The sequence below is a fragment of the Mercenaria mercenaria genome, unplaced genomic scaffold (assembly GCF_021730395.1).
Source record: "Mercenaria mercenaria strain notata unplaced genomic scaffold, MADL_Memer_1 contig_1221, whole genome shotgun sequence".
Classification (NCBI taxonomy): Eukaryota; Metazoa; Mollusca; class Bivalvia; order Venerida; family Veneridae; genus Mercenaria; species Mercenaria mercenaria.
This window is the reverse complement of record NW_026459204.1, coordinates 7,218-25,729: the sequence shown is the minus strand read 5'-3', so window position 1 is coordinate 25,729 and position 18,512 is coordinate 7,218. Positions and strand designations below refer to the sequence as shown.

Here is an 18,512-nt window from a genome sequence, read left to right as displayed (position 1 = left end):
GCAACCCAAAGGAACAGCGTTTATATCTTCTTCTAATAAACCATTGACTCAACTTTGAAATACTAACAAAAAAAGAAAAAAAACACACATACAGGGCTAGGCTAGTGTTTCTAATATGAAAAATCTTTTCTGAAACTGCTTGTCCAGTTTTAAAGTAATTTCAGAGCAGTTTTCCTTACTTTTCCATTTCCCAAAGTCCTTCAAATTCTTCTTTTAAGCTCACCAGAGCCAAAGGCTCAGGGTGAGCTATTCTGATCAGTCACCGTCCGTTGTTCATAAACTTTTACTTTAAATGACATCTCCTCATAAACTGCTAGGCCAGTTTCATCCAAACTTCACTTGAATGTTCCCTGGGTGAAGCTCTACAAAAATTGTTCAAAGAATTGAATTCCATGCAGAACTCTGATTGCCATGGCAACAGAAAGGAAAAACTTTCAAAATCTTCTTCTCAAAAACCAGAAGCCCTAGAGCTTAGATATTTGTTGTGAAGCATTGCCTAGTGGACCTCTACCAAATTTATCTACTAAAGTTGTTCAAATCATGACCTCGGGGTCAAAATTGACCCCGCCCCAGGGGTCACTTGATTTTACATAGGAAAATTTTCAAATTGTTTCTAAAAATAAACCAGTAGGCCTAGGACTTAGATATTTCACGTTTAGCATTGCCTAGTAGACCTCTACAAAATTTGTTCAAATCATGACCCCGGGGTCAAAATTGACCCCACCCCAGAGGTTACTTGATTTTACATAGGAAAATCTTCAAAAATCTTATAAAAATAAACCAGAAGGCCTAGGACTTAGATATTTGATATGTTACATTAATTAGTAGACTTCTACAAGCTTTGTTCAAATCATGATCCCCCAAAGGGTAAAATTGACCCAGCCCCAGGGGTTACTTGATTGATACATAGGGAAATCTTCATAAATTTGCTAAAAATAAACCAGAAGGCCTAGATCTTAGATATTTGATATGTTACATTGCCTAGTAGACTTCTACAAAAAAAATTCATATCTTGACCCCCCCCAGGGTCAAATTGACCCAGCCCCAGGGGTTACTTTATTTTATGTTACTATATATATGTTATTAAGTGTGGCTAATTTCTCATAAAGGCTGTACTTCAAATAATTGAAATCTTCTCCTCTTCTTGGTTCTTGGATGACACACTCAAATTCCTTCAAGCTTTATCAATGTATCAATAAAATATGGCTGCTTTGGGTCATGACTAGTTTTCTCTATATGGACTTAAGTAGACTTAACTAAACTTAATTATCTTCTCCGAAACTTCTGACTCATTTTCAGAATAATTTGGCAGCAACGTACATTAATTTTGGTGAGTTTGTAAAATATTTCTTCAAGCCAAGTTGTTTTGTCAAAGTAAAACATGGCTGCCAGAGCGCAATGGCTAATTTTGTCTATATGGCTATATTGAAACTTTAAAAATCTTCTCTTCTCAAACTTCTGGCTCTGAAAATAATTTTACAGCGAAATTCCTTGTTTTTTTTTTTTTAAGATAAGACTGCCATGGGCGGGGCAAGTTTTACCTACATAGCTATAACGAAAACATTCAAAAGTACTTGTTTAATTTCAAAATAATTACACTGCAATTTTCTATTGGTGATTCTTTATTAAAACCATTTTGGCCGTATTAATTTGTTAGGTTTCTTTATATGACTGTGTAGGGAAATTTAGAAATCTTCTCTTCAGAAACTGCTGAACGAAATTCAAAATAGCAAGGACAACAATGACTTTATTTCAAGAAGCTACACAGTTTGGTTTGCCGGGTTCAGCCCTTTGAGCCTCTATATTAAAATGTATACAGTTACAAAGTTTAAAGTTTTCAAGAATGTATACATTTAGAGTTTAGATACATGTATAGAGAAAATGACATAAGTAAACAATAACACTGCACAGACACGACACAACATTATAAACAATTCCTGAAAGTGAATAAAAGTAATGAATACTAAAGACTTTATGGACTGTAGGAGTTTGTTGGTCACCAGAGAACCGTTATTTTAGATAGTTACTTTTACTTAGTTTTATTGGAATAATGTCTCCTACATGTAGTGGCAGAAACATATTCATTTTGTGCTGTCAGTCTGTCTGTCACAAAATTTATCCGCACAACTCCTCTGACACAAACAGGCTGGCAAACTGATTTACACCAGACTTCGGTAAAATGGTCACTTCCATGCCTAGTTGTGCATATCATTAGCGTCTTCTTGTGCTGTGATTTTCATCAGAGTTACTGCCCTTGATTCCTCAAATTTATAATATTTTTGCAGTTTCTCTTATATTGTTGGGCAGACTTCTACCAAATCTTACAGGAGTCCTCCTTGCCAAGCCTTGCATATTGTTGGCATTTTCTGGTTCTGTGGATTTCATTTGGTTTATGGCTCTTGATTTGTTATACGTCAAAAGGGAAGTATTTTGTTATACCACTGGTGTCCGTCCGTCGGTCTCTCCGTTAGCAATTTCGTGTCTGTCTGTTCTGTAACTTTTGAACCCCTCGAAGAATTTCGAACATACTTGGCACAGATGTTCACCACATCAAGACATCGTGCAGAGCGCATATTTCGGATGGCTGGCTTCAAGGTCAAGGTCACACTTAAGGGTCAAATGTCATATGGCTTTGTTTCCTGTCCGCTCTGTAACTCCTGAACTGCTTGAAAGATTTTAAAGGAGCTTTGCACAAATGTTCACCACATCGAGACGACGTGCAGAGCACGTCAAGGTCAAGGTCACACTTAGCGGTCAAAGGTCATATGACTTTGTTTCGTGTTTATATTGCTCTTTAATGCGGGTCTCTTGTTTTTATTTGGCAGATCCCTTTTTTATACGCCTGTTTGAAAAACGGGTCGTATTATGGGAATGCCCCTGGCATGTGCGGAGTCCGCAGACTTTGTCCAGAGCATAACTTCATCATGCATGAAGGGATTTTGATGAGACTTGGCACAATTTTTCACCATCATGAGACAGAGTGTCATGCGCAAGAACCAGGTCCCTAAGTCTAAGGTCAAGGTCACACTAAGAGGTCAAAGGATACAAGAATGAAAACTTTTTCCAGAACACTTCTTCATGCATGAAGGTATTTTGATATAACTTGGCATAAGTGTTCACTACCACAAGACGGAGTAATGCACAAGTACCAGGTCCCTAGGTCTAAGGTCAAGGTCACATTTAGAGGCCAAATGTCAGATACAAGAATGACTTTGTCCGGAGCATTTCTTCTTCATGCATGGAGGGATTTTGATGTTACTTGGCACAATTGTACACCATCATGGAACGGAGTGTCATGCGCAGGTCCCTTTAGAACTATTTCCCTTTATTATACGCCCGAAGGGACGTATTATGTTATGATGCTGGTGTCCGTCTGTCCGTTAGCAATTTCGTGTCCGCTCTGTAACTCTTGAACCCCTTGAAGGATTTCAAGGAAACTTTACACAAATGTTCATCACACCGAGACGATGTGCAGACTGCATGTTTTGGATGTCTCACTTCAAGGTCAAGGTCACACTTAGGAGTCAAAGGTCATATCAGTTTGTTTCGTGTCCGCTCTGTAACTCTTGAACCCCTTGAAGGATTTCAAAGAAACTTGACACAAATGTTCGCCACACCAAGACGACGTGCAGAGCGCATGTTCCGGATGACTTGCTTCAAGGTCAAGGTCACACTTAGGGGTCAAAAGTCATATCAGTTTGTTTCGTGTCCGCTCTGTAACTCTTGAACTGCTGGAAGGATTTCAAAGAAACTTGGCAGAAATGTTCACCACATTGTAACGATGTGCAGAGCGCATGTTCCGGATAACTCGCTTCAAGGTCAAGGTCACACTTAAGGGTCAAAGGTCATATATGACTGCTTTGTGTATATTGCTCTGCATTGCAGTGGTTTTGTTTTTATTTGGCAGATCTCTTTTTTGTACTTACAATAATTTTTTTTTTGAATTACTTCCCTTTTATGTTACTATAAATAGCTTATTTTGAAACTTTTTTATTACTGGCCGAAGGGAAAAACCGAGACCACTTTTCTGTGGTACAACATGGATGGTACCTCCAATTTTAAGGTGTATTTTTACATACCTATACCTGGTAAGGATTTTTTTGTAGACTTTGATTTTTTTTTGTGGACTTAGATTTGTTTTTTGAAGTTTTCCTTTTGTTGTTCCGGTCCTTTGGGGCTACAACAGTCAAGTTTTTAAAATTTTGCTCCAATCCTATGATATAAGCCTTCGGGCGTATATTGCCCCGCTTGGCGGCGCTCTTGTTGTTACTATAAATAGCTTATATTGTAATTTTTAGCTCTACTATTCATGGAATAGTAGAGCTATTGGACTCGCCCATGCGTGGGCGTCAGCGTCGGCTTCCCGATTTGGTTAAGGTTTTTTATGTAAACTGGTATCTCAGTAACCACTTGTGGGAATGGATTGAAACTTCACACACTTAATTACTGTGATAAACTGACTTACATTGCACAGGTTCCATAACTCTATTTTGCTTTTTTACAAAATTATGCCCCTTTTTCGACTTTTGGTTAAGGTTTGTATGTAAGCTGGTATCTCAGTACTCACTAATGGGAATGGATTGAAACTTCACACACTTGTTCACTGTCATGATCTGACATGCACAAAGCAGGTCCCATAACTTTTTTTTTTCAAAATTATGCCCCTTTTTCAACATAGAAATTTTTGGTTAAGGTGTTGTATGTAAGCTGGTATCTCATTATCCACTAATGAGAAAGGAATGAAACTTCACACACTAGTTCACTGTCATGATATGACATGCAGTGCAAAGGGTCAATAACTCAACTTCGCATTTTACAAAATTATGCCCCTTTTTCAACTTAGGAGTTTTGGGTTAAATTCTTATTATGTAAGCTGGTATCTCAGTGCCCACTAATGGGAATGGATTGAAACTTCATACACTTGTCCACTGTCATGAGCTGATAAGCACTATGCAGTTCCATAACCCTATTTTACTTTTTTACTAAATTATGCCCCTTTTTCGACTTTCGTATTCATTCAAGCGACAAGGCTGTTGAATAGTCGAGCATTGCTGTCCTCCGACTGCTCTTGTTTCATTGCTAGTCATAGGGAAAAATCGAGACCATTTTTATGTAGTACAACATGCATGCTACATCCAGTTTTGAGGTGTATTTTGACCTGTCTCTACCTGGTAATAATTTTTGTGTGGACTTGGAATTTTTTGGGGGGATTTGTTTTCTTCTTTCCTTAGTTGTAACTTTAAAAATCTTACATTGTAACTTTTTAGCACACCTGTCACAAAGTGACAAGGTGAGCTTTTGTGATGGTGCAGCGTCCGTGCGTGCGTCCGTCCGTCCGTAAACTTTTGCTTGTGACCACTCTAGAGGTCACATTTTTTGTGGGATCTTTATGAAAATTGGTGAGAATGTTCATCTTGATGATGTCTAGGCCAAGTTCGAAACTGGGTCATGTGCGGTCAAAAACTAGGTCAGTAGGTCAAATAATAGAAAATCCTTGTGACTTTTCTAGAGGTCATATTTTTCATGGGATCTGCATGAAAATTGGTCAAAATGTTCACCTTGATGATATCTAGGCCAATTTCGAAACTGGGTCACGTCCGGTCTAAAACCAGGTAAGTAGGTCAAATAATAGAAAAACCTTGTGACCTCTGTAGAGGCCATATTTTTCACGGGGTCTGCATGAAAATTGGTCAGAATGTTCATCTTGATGATATCTAAGTCACGTTTGAAACTGGGTCACGTGCGGTCAAAAACTAGGTCATTAGGTCAAATAATAGGAAATCCTTGTGACCTCCCTAGAGGCCATATTTTTCAATGGATCTTCATGAAAATTGGTCAGGATGTTCACCTTGATGGTATCTAAGTCAAGTTTGAAACTGGGTCACGTGCGGTCCAAAACTAGGTCATTATGTCAAATAATAGGAAATCCTTTTGACCTCCCTAGAGGCCATATTTTTCAATGGATCTTCATGAAAATTGGTCAGAATGTTCATCTTGATGATATCTAAGTCAAATTTGAAACTGGGTCACGTGCAGTCCAAAAACTAGGTCATTAGGTCAAATAATAGGAAATCCTTGTGACCTCCCTAGAGGCCATATTCTTTAATGGATCTTCAAGAAAATTGGTCAGAATGTTCACCTTGATGATATCTTTAGTCAAGATTGAAACTGGGGCACATGTGGTCCAAAACTAGGTCATTAGGTCAAATAATAGAAAAACCTTGTGACCTCTCTAGAGGTCATAATTTTCATGGGATCTGCATGAAAATTGGTCAGAATGTTCATCTTGGTGATATCTAAGTCAAGTTCGAAACTGGGTCACGTGTGGTCAAAAACTAGGTCAGTAGGACAAATAATAGAAAATCCTTGTGACCTCTCTAGAGGCCATATTTATCATGGGATCTGCATGAAAATTGGTCAGAATGTTCATCTTGATAATATCTAGTCAAGATTGAAACAGGGTCACATGCGGTCAAAAACTAGGTCAGTAGGTCAAATAATAGAAAAATCTTGTGACCACTCTAGAGGTCATATTTTTCATGGGATCTGTATGAAAGTTGGTCTGAATGTTCATCTTGATGATATCTAGGTCAAGTTTGAAACAGGGTCAACTGCGGTCAAAAACTATGTCACTAGGTCTAAACATAGAAAAACCTTTTGACCTCTCTAGAGGCCATATTTTTCAATGGATCTTCATGAAAATTGGTCAGAATGTTCACCTTGATGATATCTAGGTCAAGTTCGAAACTGGGTCACATGTGGTCAAAAACTAGGTCAGTAGGTCTAATAATAGAAAAACCTTGTGACCTCTCTGGAGGCCATATTTTTCAAGAGATCTTCACGAAAATTGGTGAGAATGTTCACCTTGATAATATCTAGGTCAAGTACAAAACTGGGTCACATGCCTTCAAAAACTAGGTCATTATGTCAAATAATAGAAAAACCTTGTGACCTCTCTAAGAGGCCATATTTTTCAATGGATCTTCATGAAAATTGGTCAGAATTTTTATCTTGATGATATCTAGATCAAGTTCAGAACTAGGTCACATGAGCTCAAAAACTAGGTTACTATGTCAAATAATAGAAAAAATGACGTCATACTCAGTTCATGTGGGGACAGGTGAGCGATTCAGGACCATCATGGTCCTCTTGTTTATAATTGACCATAGTGAAAAACCAAGACCACTTTTCTGTGGTACAACATAGATGTTACTTTCAAATTTTAGATGTATTTTAAGGTATCTCTACCTGGTAAGGAGTTTTTTGTGGACTTAGAAAAAACAAAAGAATTACAATAATTACTAAAAAAATAGCATTGTAAACAACCACAAAATTAAAATTCCATTTGCAAATACATGTGCTAGTGTAAAGAAATTTGCAGTGACAGGCCTATATTGTGACATTCTGGCACTCCTGTTGTTCACTTACAATAATCTTTTTTTTTTTAATTACTTCCCTTTTATGTTACTGTAAATAACTTATTCTGTATCTTTTTTTAGCTCACCTGTCACAAAGTGACAAGGTGAGCTTTTGTGATCGCGCGGTGTCCGTCGTCCGTCCGTGCGTGCGTGCGTGCGTCCGTCCGTCCGTCCGTAAACTTTTGCTTGTGACCACTCTAGAGGTCACATTTTTCATGGGATCTTTATGAAAGTTGGTCAGAATGTTCATCTTGATGATATCTAGGTCAAGTTCGAAACTGGGTCACGTGCGGTGAAAAACTAGGTCAGTAGGTCTAAAAATAGAAAAACCTTGTGACCGCTCTAGAGGCCATATATTTCATGAGATCTTCATGAAGATTGGTCAGAATGTTTACCTTGATGATATCTAAGTCAAGTTCGAAACTGGGTCACGTGCCATCAAAAACTAGGTCAGTAGGTCTAAAAATAGAAAAACATTGTGACCTCTCTAGAGGCCATATATTTCAAAAGATCTTCATGAAATTTGGTCAGAATGTTCATCTTGATGATATCTAGGTCAAGTTCGAAACTGGGTCACGTGCCATCAAAAACTAGGTCAGTAGGTCAAATAATAGAAAAACCTTGTCACCTCTCTAGAGGCCATATTTTTCATGGGATCTGTATGAAAGTTGGTCTGAATGTTCATCTTGATGATATCTAGGTCAAGTTCGAAACTGGGTCACGTGCGGTCAAAAACTAGGTCAGTAGGTCTAAAAATAGAAAAACCTTGTGACCTCTCTAGAGGCCATATATTTCATGAAATCTTCATGAAAATTGGTCAGAATGTTTACCTTGATGATATCTAAGTCAAGTTCGAAAGTGGGTCACATGCCATCAAAAACTAGGTCAGTAGGTCAAATAATAGAAAAACCTTTTGACCTCTCTAGAGGCCATATTTTTCATGGGATCTGTATGAAAGTTGGTCTGAATGTTCATCTTGATGATATCTAGATCAAGTTCGAAAGTGGGTCACGTGCCATCAAAAACTAGGTCAGTAGGTCAAATAATAGAAAAACCTTGTGACCTCTCTAAAGGCCATATTTTTCATGGGAACTGTATGAAAGTTGGTCTGAGTGTTCATCTTGGTGATATCTAGGTCAAGTTCGAAACAGGGTCATGTGCGGTCAAAACTAGGTCAGTAGGTCTAAAAATAGAAAAACCTTGTGACCTCTCTAAAGGCCATATTTTTCATGGGATCTGTATGAAAGTTGGTCTGAATGTTCACCTTGATGATATCTAGGTCAAGTTTGAAACTGGGTCACGTGCCTTAAAAAACTAGGTCAGTAGGGCAAATAATAAAAAAACCTTGTGACCTCTCTAGAGGCCATACTTTTCATGGGATCTGTATGAAAGTTGGTCTGAATGTTCATCTTGATGATATCTAGGTCAAGTTTGAAACTGGGTCAACTGCGGTCAAAAACTAGGTCAGTAGATCTAAAATTATTAAAATCTTTTCATCTCTCTAGAGGCCATATTTTTCAAGGATCTTCATGAAAATTGATCTGAATGTTCACCTTGATGATATCTAGGTCAGTTTCGAAACTGGGTCACGTGCAGTCTAAAACTAGGCCAGTAGGTATAAAAATAGAAAAACCTTGTGACCTCTCTACAGGCCATATTTTTCATGAGATCTTCATGAAAATTAGTGAGAATGTTCACCTTGATGATATCTAGGTAAAGTTCAAAACAGGGTCACGTACCTTTGAAAACTAGGTCAATAGGTCAAATAATAGAAAAACCTTGTGACCTCTCTAGAGACCATATTTTTCAATGGATCTTCATGAAAATTGGTCAGAATTTTTATCTTGATAAGGTCTAGGTCAAGTTCAAAACTGGGTCACATGAGCTCAAAAACTAGTTCACTATGTCAAATAATAGAAAAATTGATGTCATACTCAAAACCGGGTCATGTGGGAAGAGGTGAGCGATTCAGGACCATCATGGTCCTCTTGTTTATTATTGGCCGTAGGGAAAAACCTAGACCATTTTTCTGTGGTACAACATGGATGGTATCTCCAATTTTTAGGTGTATTTTTACATATATGTACCTGGTAGTGATTTTTTTTTGTGGACTTAGAGAGAATTGTTGGGAGGGGGATTTCTTCCCTTTGTTGTTCCTGTCCTTTTGGTTTCAACAGTCAAGTTCTCTAAATTTTGCACCATTCTTCTGATATAACCCTTTGGGCATATATTGCCCTGCTTGGTGGAGCTCTTGTTGTATTTTACAGTGTTTACACTTCATGAAGTTCACAAAACCTTGTAAGTGATCACTGTGAAGTGTAGGTGTGCATATCAGCAACATTTTCCAGTTCTAGAGGCAGCCAGAGTTAAAATAGAAAAACACCTGAACACGCTCTTCTCATAACCTGCTGACTTATTTTTCATCCAACTTCTTCTATACCATCATTGTAATATCCCCTATCAAAGAGATTTCTATCTGGGCACTTTACTTTTTTAATGTACTGTTAGCGCTTAAAAAGAAAAAAAAATATTTAAACAAATTATTCCTCAAGAACCTGCTGAATGTACATGTATTTTCATCAAACTTGGTCTTTAGTATCATTATAAGGTTCTTAAAGTTTATCAAATGTATTCAATTGAGATGCTTTACTCCTTTTGGGAGATGCAAGCTCCAAAAAAGAAATACATTAATAAACAACTTCTTCACGTAAACAGCTTAATGCATCCGTATCAAACTTTATATAGCAATATTTCATAAGGTCCTCTCTTTATTTTTTACGATCAGACACAATTAGCTCTTCTTACTGAAATTAGAGCTAAAAATAGAAATAATTTGAACAACTTTCATTGATTATGAGCTTGATGGATTTACAGACTTGGACTGAAGCATTCTTATAAAGTCCTTTAATTTCTTCAAAAAAGGAAATTTGGTCCTTAAAAGTGGACATTAGAGATTAAAAAAGAAATACCTTTATCTGACTATATTCCTTGAACTGCTTTGGGGAGCTTCAGTAAACTTTTTCAGTAGCATTTGTATATTGGCCTCACTCAGATTTGTTCAGATAGGAGCACTTGAACCTGTTATGTTCTTTTAGGCTAAACACGTTTGTTACCATTCATGGATCACTTTGGCATACATATATTCAAGGTCATAGTTATGGTCAGGTGAGCAGCTAAGGGCCATTATGGCTGTCTTGTTCTGTGAATTTTCCCCTTAACAGCGGGGATCTCTTGATTGCAGATCAGTAATTTTTCCATCACTTGTTTCATTTGGTCCAGCGCTGCTGTCAGTCTCAGAAAGAACAAAGTTGAAACTGGGAAAACAACTGTTTGAACATACAACATTTAAACACAGCTTTCCATCACACACTTAGAAACAACTGCTACAACGTACAACTTGATATAACACTGAGACGTGTTATTAAGTTCTGCCAGCGGAGCTTTGTTACTCTTGAAATGCTCCAAACTTAACACTTATAAAATGTTATATATAATTGATGAAGTCTTTCATATATAGGAAACACATTTGAATTGTAAATATTGTCTTATATTCTTTGCAGTAAAAAACCAGCTTTTATGTACATCATGTGAGGAAATATTTTTCTTTTGTAGAGGAAGATATGAGGTAGAGCTCTACAGTTTTCCATAAACACACCAAGAAGTTCACATTTTTTTGCACAGATTTGTGTTCCACATGACAGTATTGCCTTGAAGGAATTATAAAAGGAAAAGGGTAAAGAAGATGTAAGGATATGGTATATGTATGTACCTGCTGAAAAGAATTTGTGCAAACAAATCAATATTTTAGGTTTGACTTTAGATGTAAGGTCCACAGCCATCAGTGAAGGAATTTTGAAATGTTCCCTATAATGAGACAATATGTAATCACAAAAATGTGACACCTTGCTCTAAGATCAAGGTAACACTTTGGGGTAAAATGTTAACAGGGTATGTTTCATGCCTGGTCCGTACCTCTGCTATTCATTGAGGGATTTTGAAATTAGTTAGCACCCCTAGCGTCAAGGTTAAGGTCACACTTAGGGGTTCAATATTAACATGATAAGTTTTTTGTCTGGTCCTTTACTCTGCCATTCATTGAGGGATTTTGAAATTAGTTGGCACCCCTAGCATCAAGGTCAAGGTCACACTTAGGGGTTCAATATTAACATTATAAGTTTTTTGTCTAGTCCTTTACTCTGCCATTCATTGAGGGATTTTGAAATTAGTTGGCACCCCTAGCGTCAAGGTCAAGGTCACAGAGGTTCAATGTTAACATGGTATGTTTCTTGTCTGGTCCTTTACTCTGCCATTCATTGAGGGATTTTGAAATTAGTTGGCACCCCTAGCATCAAGGTCAAGGTCACACTTAGGGGTTCAATATTAACATTATAAGTTTTTTGTCTAGTCCTTTACTCTGCTATTCACTGAGGTATTTTGAAATTAGTTGGCACCCCTAGCGCCAAGGCCAAGGTCACACTTAGAGGTTCAATATTAACATGGTATGTTTCTTGTCTGGTCCTTTACTCTGCCCTTCATCAAGGGATTTTCAAATTACAAAGGTTGCATTTAATACGTTGCTCAAGACCCAGACCACTAGCTCCAAGGTCAAGGTCACAAATAGAAGTTGAAGGTTTACTTTGTCTTTTCTTGTCTGGTCCATTCTCCATTTCGACATTATAGAATAAATCCCCTCCTCCAGTATTTCTGTAAAAGGGACGGGGAGATTAATCAATTTACAACAGTGTATAGTGTTAGCAATTATTTTTGCCAGAACATAAGCATAATTATAATAAGGATGCTTTCTGACAATAAAATACTTTTATATTACGACCTCAGCAGCCAATGATTTGTTTGTAACGTTGGAAAAATGCGAATATTTCACATCACCGCTACCGAGCTAGGGGACCTTTGTAACTCTGCTACAAAGTTTTAGCTCACCTGAGCACAAAGGGCTCAAGGTGAGTTGTTGTGATCTGTCATTGTCCGTTGTGAGTCATCCATCAACATTTACCTTGTGAACACTCTAGAGGTCACAGTTGTGACCCAATCTTTATGAAACTTGATCAGGATGTTTTTCTTGATGAACTCGAGGTAAAGTTCGAAACTGGGTCATTTGGGTTCAAAAACTAGGTCAGTAAGCCAGATCAAAGGAAAAGCTTGTGAACAGCTCTAAAGGCCACAGTTGTGATCCAATCTTAAGTTTATGAAACTTGTTCATGGTGTTTTTCTTGATGATCTCTAGGAGCTCTTGAAGTCACAGTTGTCATTCGTTGGAGTTTGAAGCTAATGAGATTGGTCAGAATGTTTTTCATGATGATCTTTAGGCAAAGTTCAAATCTGGGTCATGTGGAGTCAAAAACTAGGTCATCCGGGAAAGCTTGATATCACTCCAGAGGCCACGTTTATGGCAATATCTTCATGACACTTGGTCAAAACGAAGATCTTGATGATCTCTAGGTCAAGGTCAAGTTCGAATCTGGATCATCTTGGTTAAAAAACTAGGTCATCTGTTAAAATCAAAGAAAAACCATGTACATGCAATAGGGGCTGCATTTTTCTTTTGATGTGCATGAAATCTCTGATGAATATTTATCGGGTCAGAAACAAGGTTACCAGGTCAAATCAAAGAATAAGCTTGTTCACACTTTAGGGGACACATTTTTGATTCTATCTTCATAAAACTTAGTCAGAATGTTTGTTATCATGATTTCTTGGATGATTTCAAATCTGGGTCATGTACGGTAAAAAACTAGGTCACAAGGTCAAATTAAAGGAAAAGCTCATTTACATTCTAGAGGCCACTTTTTTGCTCCAATCTCTCTGAAACTTTGTCAGAATGTTTGTTTTCATAAAATCTTGGAAACATTGAGTCTGGGTCATGTTGGGTAAAGAACTAGGTCACTAGGTCAAATCAAAGATAATGCTTGTTTTCACTCTAGAGGCCACATTTTTGGTCCAATCTTGATGAAAAATGGTAAGAATAATCACTAGGTAAAACATGTTACACTGTTATGGTGTGTTACTCAGGTGAGAGACCTAGGGCCATCTTGGCCCTCTTGTTACTGTTTTCTACAAGTAACTGGTAAGTTGTTCACATAAACTAGGAAGAAAACTTCACTGATGTTTTGTCTTACAGATAGCCAAACTAACACCTTCCCAAGGATTCGAAGCAGCAACCTTCTGATAGAAAAATTTACCTGTTGTGTAAACAGGATGAGCTGGCATGATAAAAGGTAACTTTAGTATGTATAATAAAAATATACATATATATATACCAAATAAACCACAGATTGATTTAAATGCTTTTTTATAATATCAGGATTTTGCCAATGATATTAAAACAAGACTTCTTTTAAGCTCACATGAACACAGTGCTCAAGGTGAGCTTTTGTGATCACCCTGTGTCCGTCATCCGTCGTCAACAATTTGGTTGGTAACACTCTAGAGGTCACATTTTTGGCACAATCTTAATGAAACTTAGAATGTTATCCCAAAAACTAGGTCACCAGGTCAAATCAAAGGAAAAGCTTGCTTATTCTCTTAGAGGTCACATTTGTGAAAATATCTCTATGATTCTTGGTCAGAATGTTAATCTTGAATCTGTGTCAGGTGTGGTCAAAAACTAGGTCACCAGGTCAAATCAAAGGAAAACCTAGTTAACACTCTAGAGGCCACATTTATGGCTGTATCTTCATGAAACTTGGCCAGAATGTTAATATTGATGATCTTTAGATCAAGTTCGGATCTGGGTTATGTGGAATCAAAAACTAGGTCACCATGTCAAATCAAAAAAGAAAAGTTAGTTAACACTCTAGAGACCACTTTTATAACCTTATCTTAATGGAACTTAATCAGTTAATCTTGATAATCTTTAGGTCAAGTTCAAATCTGGGTCATGTGAGGTCAAAAACTAGGTCACCAGGTCAAACCAAAGGAAAAGCTAGTTAACACTCTAGAGGACACATTTATGATTGTATCTTAATGCAGAGTTTTTTCTTGCTGTTTTGGGAACATAGCCTATACCCCCAAAATTGGGAATTTTGACGCGTAAATGTTCCAGATTGGGAAATATTCAGTCCCATAGAATAAAGTAAGGATGTGTTTAAGCACTTTCTCATACACTTGTTTCACATTGTACAACCTCTTGAACATACTGTCATTACAAAATTGTCCATAATTTGGTCAATGTTTGTGCAATTTTGATGATTTTTTTTTCAGACTGTAGATTGGGAATTTTTGCACTCATTTTGGGAAAAAACATACTATTTGGCATTGGGAATATAGCCCAATAACGGCTATAAAAACGGCCGAAAAAAAACCCTGTAATGAAACTTGGTCAGAATGTTAATCTTGATGATCTTTAGGTCAGGCTCAAATCTGGGTCAGGTGGGGTCAAAAACAATGTCATTAGGTCAAAGCAAAGGAAAAGCTTGTTAACACTCTAGAGGCCACATTTATGACTGTATCTTCATGAAACTTGGTCAGAGTGTTAATCTTGATGGTCTTTAGATCAAGTTCAAATGTGGCTCAGATGGGGTCAAAAACTAGGTCACCAGGTCAAATCAAAGGAAAAGTTTGTTAACACTAGAAGCAACATTTATGACTGTATCTTTATGAAACTTGGTCAGAATGTTAAACTTGACGGTCTTTAGGTCAAGTTCAAATCTGGGTCATGTGGAATGTGACCTACTGACCTACTGTCTTGTTTTTTAAGATCAGCCTTACAATTTGGATGACATGTAAAGTTTTGCGCACCGATCTTAAAACTGACGTTCAGTGACCATGAATGTAACCTACTGACCTACTTTCTTGTTTTTAGCTCACCTGAGCACAAAGTGCTCAAAGGTGAGCTTTTGTGATCGCCCTGTGTCCGTGGTCCGTCCGTTTGATTTGTTTTGACTGTTAACACTCTAGAGGTCACAATTTTGACCCAATCGTAATGAAACTTGGTCAGAATGTTACTTTCAATAAAATCTTGGACGAGTTTGATATTGGGTCATCTGGGGTCAAAAACTAGGTCACCAGCATAGGCAGGTCAAATCAAAGAAAAAGCTTTTTAACACTCTAGAGGTCACAATTTTGGCCCAAATTGTGAGAGCTCTACAAACAACAGCAGTTGAATTCTATTCATGATACATGCATTGAATAAACTGTAGATCTTTGAGTGGTTGTTCTAACAGAAAGCTTTGGCTTATTCTGTAAATTGTTTTTCAACACCATTGCAAAAAGCCACTTTTCAACAAACAGTATTAACTGCTTTTCAGAAGACAGTCTAATTTTTTTTTAACCCTTGACAAAATTTAAGTCTTAGTAACCCAGGAGTAAGGATTTGATGTACGGTAACTAATGAACTTCCTGTCCTTTGCTTGAAGTGCATTTTCAGTTCACAGCGAAGGAGAAACTTGAGAAATCTATATCCCAAAAACCCTGGAGCCTGACAGGATGTTAGTCTCCTCCCAGTTTGGGTACACAAATATACAGAACATCGCACATACCAAAAGTCTGAAGTCACAGGCTTTTTATGGTGCGATTCTGTGACAGATTTTTATCCAACAGATTTTGACATATTTCAAATCATTTGAAATATGGCATACATGTCTGAATTTGGAACAAAGTTTTATGTATATTATGCTCTGTAATTGAAAATTTAGGGAGAGTAAATTAGAAATATGGACTGGTGATTTATGTTAGAAGTCTTGTAATATTATATTTTGTTTAACAAGAAATGAGGTACACTATAAGTACTGTAAAAGCACATATTTTCGCTGGGTCAGAATTTCACAATTTGGAAATTGAGTATGTTTTCAAGGTATAATATTTGTGAAATTGTATAAATGGTATCATATTTGAATTAATTAATTTATACTAATGGTGAATATTTATGCGAGGATTAATTTTCGCAAGAAACCCTCGAGAAAATATTTGCTTTTATAGTATAATTATGTTAGCAAGGAAATTGGTCAAGTAATTCAAGTGTTTCACTTGAAGATTTGGGATCTCTGTTGATGAAAATTCGAAATTTTTCATGTTTATTTAAAAATAAAGAAATGTTTTGGTATAAACTGAACATGCCTTTCAAAATTATGTAGCTTAGCTTAGGCAGAACATAGACATGATGTAGAGTTTGACCACCTGGTGAGGCAAATGCTGTGTAACATTTTGATAAAAGCGAAAGCAATAAAGGATATTGAAATCCCTCTTCCACGCATGGGCAAAGTTACAGCAGTAAAACACTGACTTCTAGAGGTTGCAAGGAGATGAGGAAAGTGCTGACTTCTCCAGATTTTTAAACACTGGTGAAACCTGAAATTACATTAGATAAAAGGAAAACTTTTGAAGTTCTACAAAATGTCAAGAGCCTGAATGCTACGATGTTTTACTGTTGGCAATTGTGAAGAACTAGATTCAGACTGGTTTGGTTAACTTCTTGAATTGACATAAGTGAATAAATAAATCACACAAGGCCAGTATCAAACAATTCCATAAAAACAAATTTCAATGCATGATGTATTTTACAGTCTCAGCAGATGGGTCAAGTGTTCCAGCCAGGCGGAGGTGCTGGGTACTTCGTACCAACAATGAACCCTGGTGCTGCCAGAGCCAGTTACTTTGCTCCTACCCAGATCCCGCAGATGAGAGCTGGACCTCGATGGCAGACTGTAAGACCTACAGGACAACCAGGCGGAAGTAAGTGTACTTTTTTGTGATTGATTACATAACATCAGAAAACTAAATAAGGCTTTGATTTTTCATTAATGGTCCCAGTAACAGGCTTTTGACTGCCAGAATTTCTCTATATAACATTGTTGAAAAAGGGTATGTCAAGCTTTGGAAAGTTGATTTTTCCGAATTTTTGCTGTGAGTTCCAGGCCTGAAGAATGAATATTGAAAAACAATTAGTATAGTTATCTCTGAATTGTTTAAAAACCTGCTGAAAACTTGAGAAAGGAATTAATTCACAAATTGCAACAATTGCAGCAAGCTTCCAGTCTATGCCAGGTGGACCAGTGAGACCAGGTCCAAGACCTTCAGCATCAGCCAACACTGGCGGATGCCCAGGTGCTCAGCAGCAAATGAGGCCATCCACCATGAATGCCAGACCAATCACTGGCCAGCCTACAGCCCGGGCTCGACCAGGGATGAGCATGCCTCAGAGCTCGATGCAAGGAAGACCCCAGCAGCCACAGGCCCCAACCATGCCCCAGGGTGCTAGACCAGGGTACAGTCAGTTCCAGGACAACAGGCCACAGGTAAAATGAACTTCCGTTAACGGCAGTTGATTGTCTTAAAAACAGTAAGGTTTTGAACAAGGCTAGTTAACTAGCTATTTACATTGAAGAAATTACGACAAAACTTATTCAAATGATTAGCAGATTGTCTTGATTATCAATGGATTGAAATTTTTCTAGGAATTGAAGCTAGACTCACAATTGGTTTTAAAAACTCAGTGGCATAGTAACAATTTTGTCAGCTCCCTTGCACTATGAAATGAGAAATCATATGTATTTTATTTTTGTGATTTGCAGCAGCAGAGCCAGGCTATTGTTGTACCAGGCCAGGATGCTCTAACTGCCTCCATGTTGGCAGCTGCTCCTCCCCAGGAACAGAAGCAGATGTTGGGAGAACGTCTGTTCCCACTCATCCAGCGTATGTACCCAGACCTTGCGGGTAAAATTACAGGCATGTTGTTGGAGATCGACAACTCCGAGTTGCTGCACATGTTGGAATCAACCGAGTCTCTGAAAGCCAAGGTGAGATTTTGCTTACAAAAATTATATACAAAGTTATATACAGTGAAATAGAGGTGGGCTTGGATAAAATCCTACTAGTGTCCCAAACCAAGCTTGAATTTTGAAATGAATTACAACATCTTGATAACGCTTGCAGAAGTGCAAAAGACATCTGCAGCCTTTCTAGCTCACTTGAGCACACAGTGCTCTATTCAAGGTACTGAGAATGCCCTGCATGAAAATCTTCAGTGTGTTAAAAGAGTTATATATATTGTTAATTGTTGGTTTGTATTTGGAGAGATTGAGCTTTTGTACTTGTATGGGTATACATGAAAGTGGGTTTCAATAAGCATCTGCAGTATTG

At 37.5% G+C, this 18,512-nt stretch overlaps 1 protein-coding gene and 1 long non-coding RNA gene across 2 annotated transcripts in view; both read left to right on the top strand.

The window, feature by feature from the left end:
* LOC123563045 (uncharacterized) overlaps positions 1–13,651 on the top strand; it is a 32,251-nt gene extending 18,600 nt beyond the window's left edge. Inside the window, exons 7-8 of the long non-coding RNA XR_008368821.1 lie at positions 11,031–11,162; positions 13,555–13,651. This is a non-coding gene — a long non-coding RNA (uncharacterized LOC123563045). The remainder of the gene's footprint in view (positions 1–11,030; positions 11,163–13,554) is intronic.
* Positions 13,652–16,930: 3,279 nt separating this feature from the next.
* LOC128551529 (polyadenylate-binding protein 1A-like) lies at positions 16,931–18,235 on the top strand. Its single transcript, XM_053532421.1, has 3 exons — positions 16,931–17,105; positions 17,397–17,668; positions 17,945–18,235. Exons 1-3 carry the CDS (start codon positions 16,946–16,948, stop codon positions 18,218–18,220), a joined length of 708 nt encoding a protein of 235 aa, XP_053388396.1. The 5' UTR covers positions 16,931–16,945; the 3' UTR covers positions 18,221–18,235.
* The last annotated feature ends 277 nt before the right edge of the window (positions 18,236–18,512 follow it).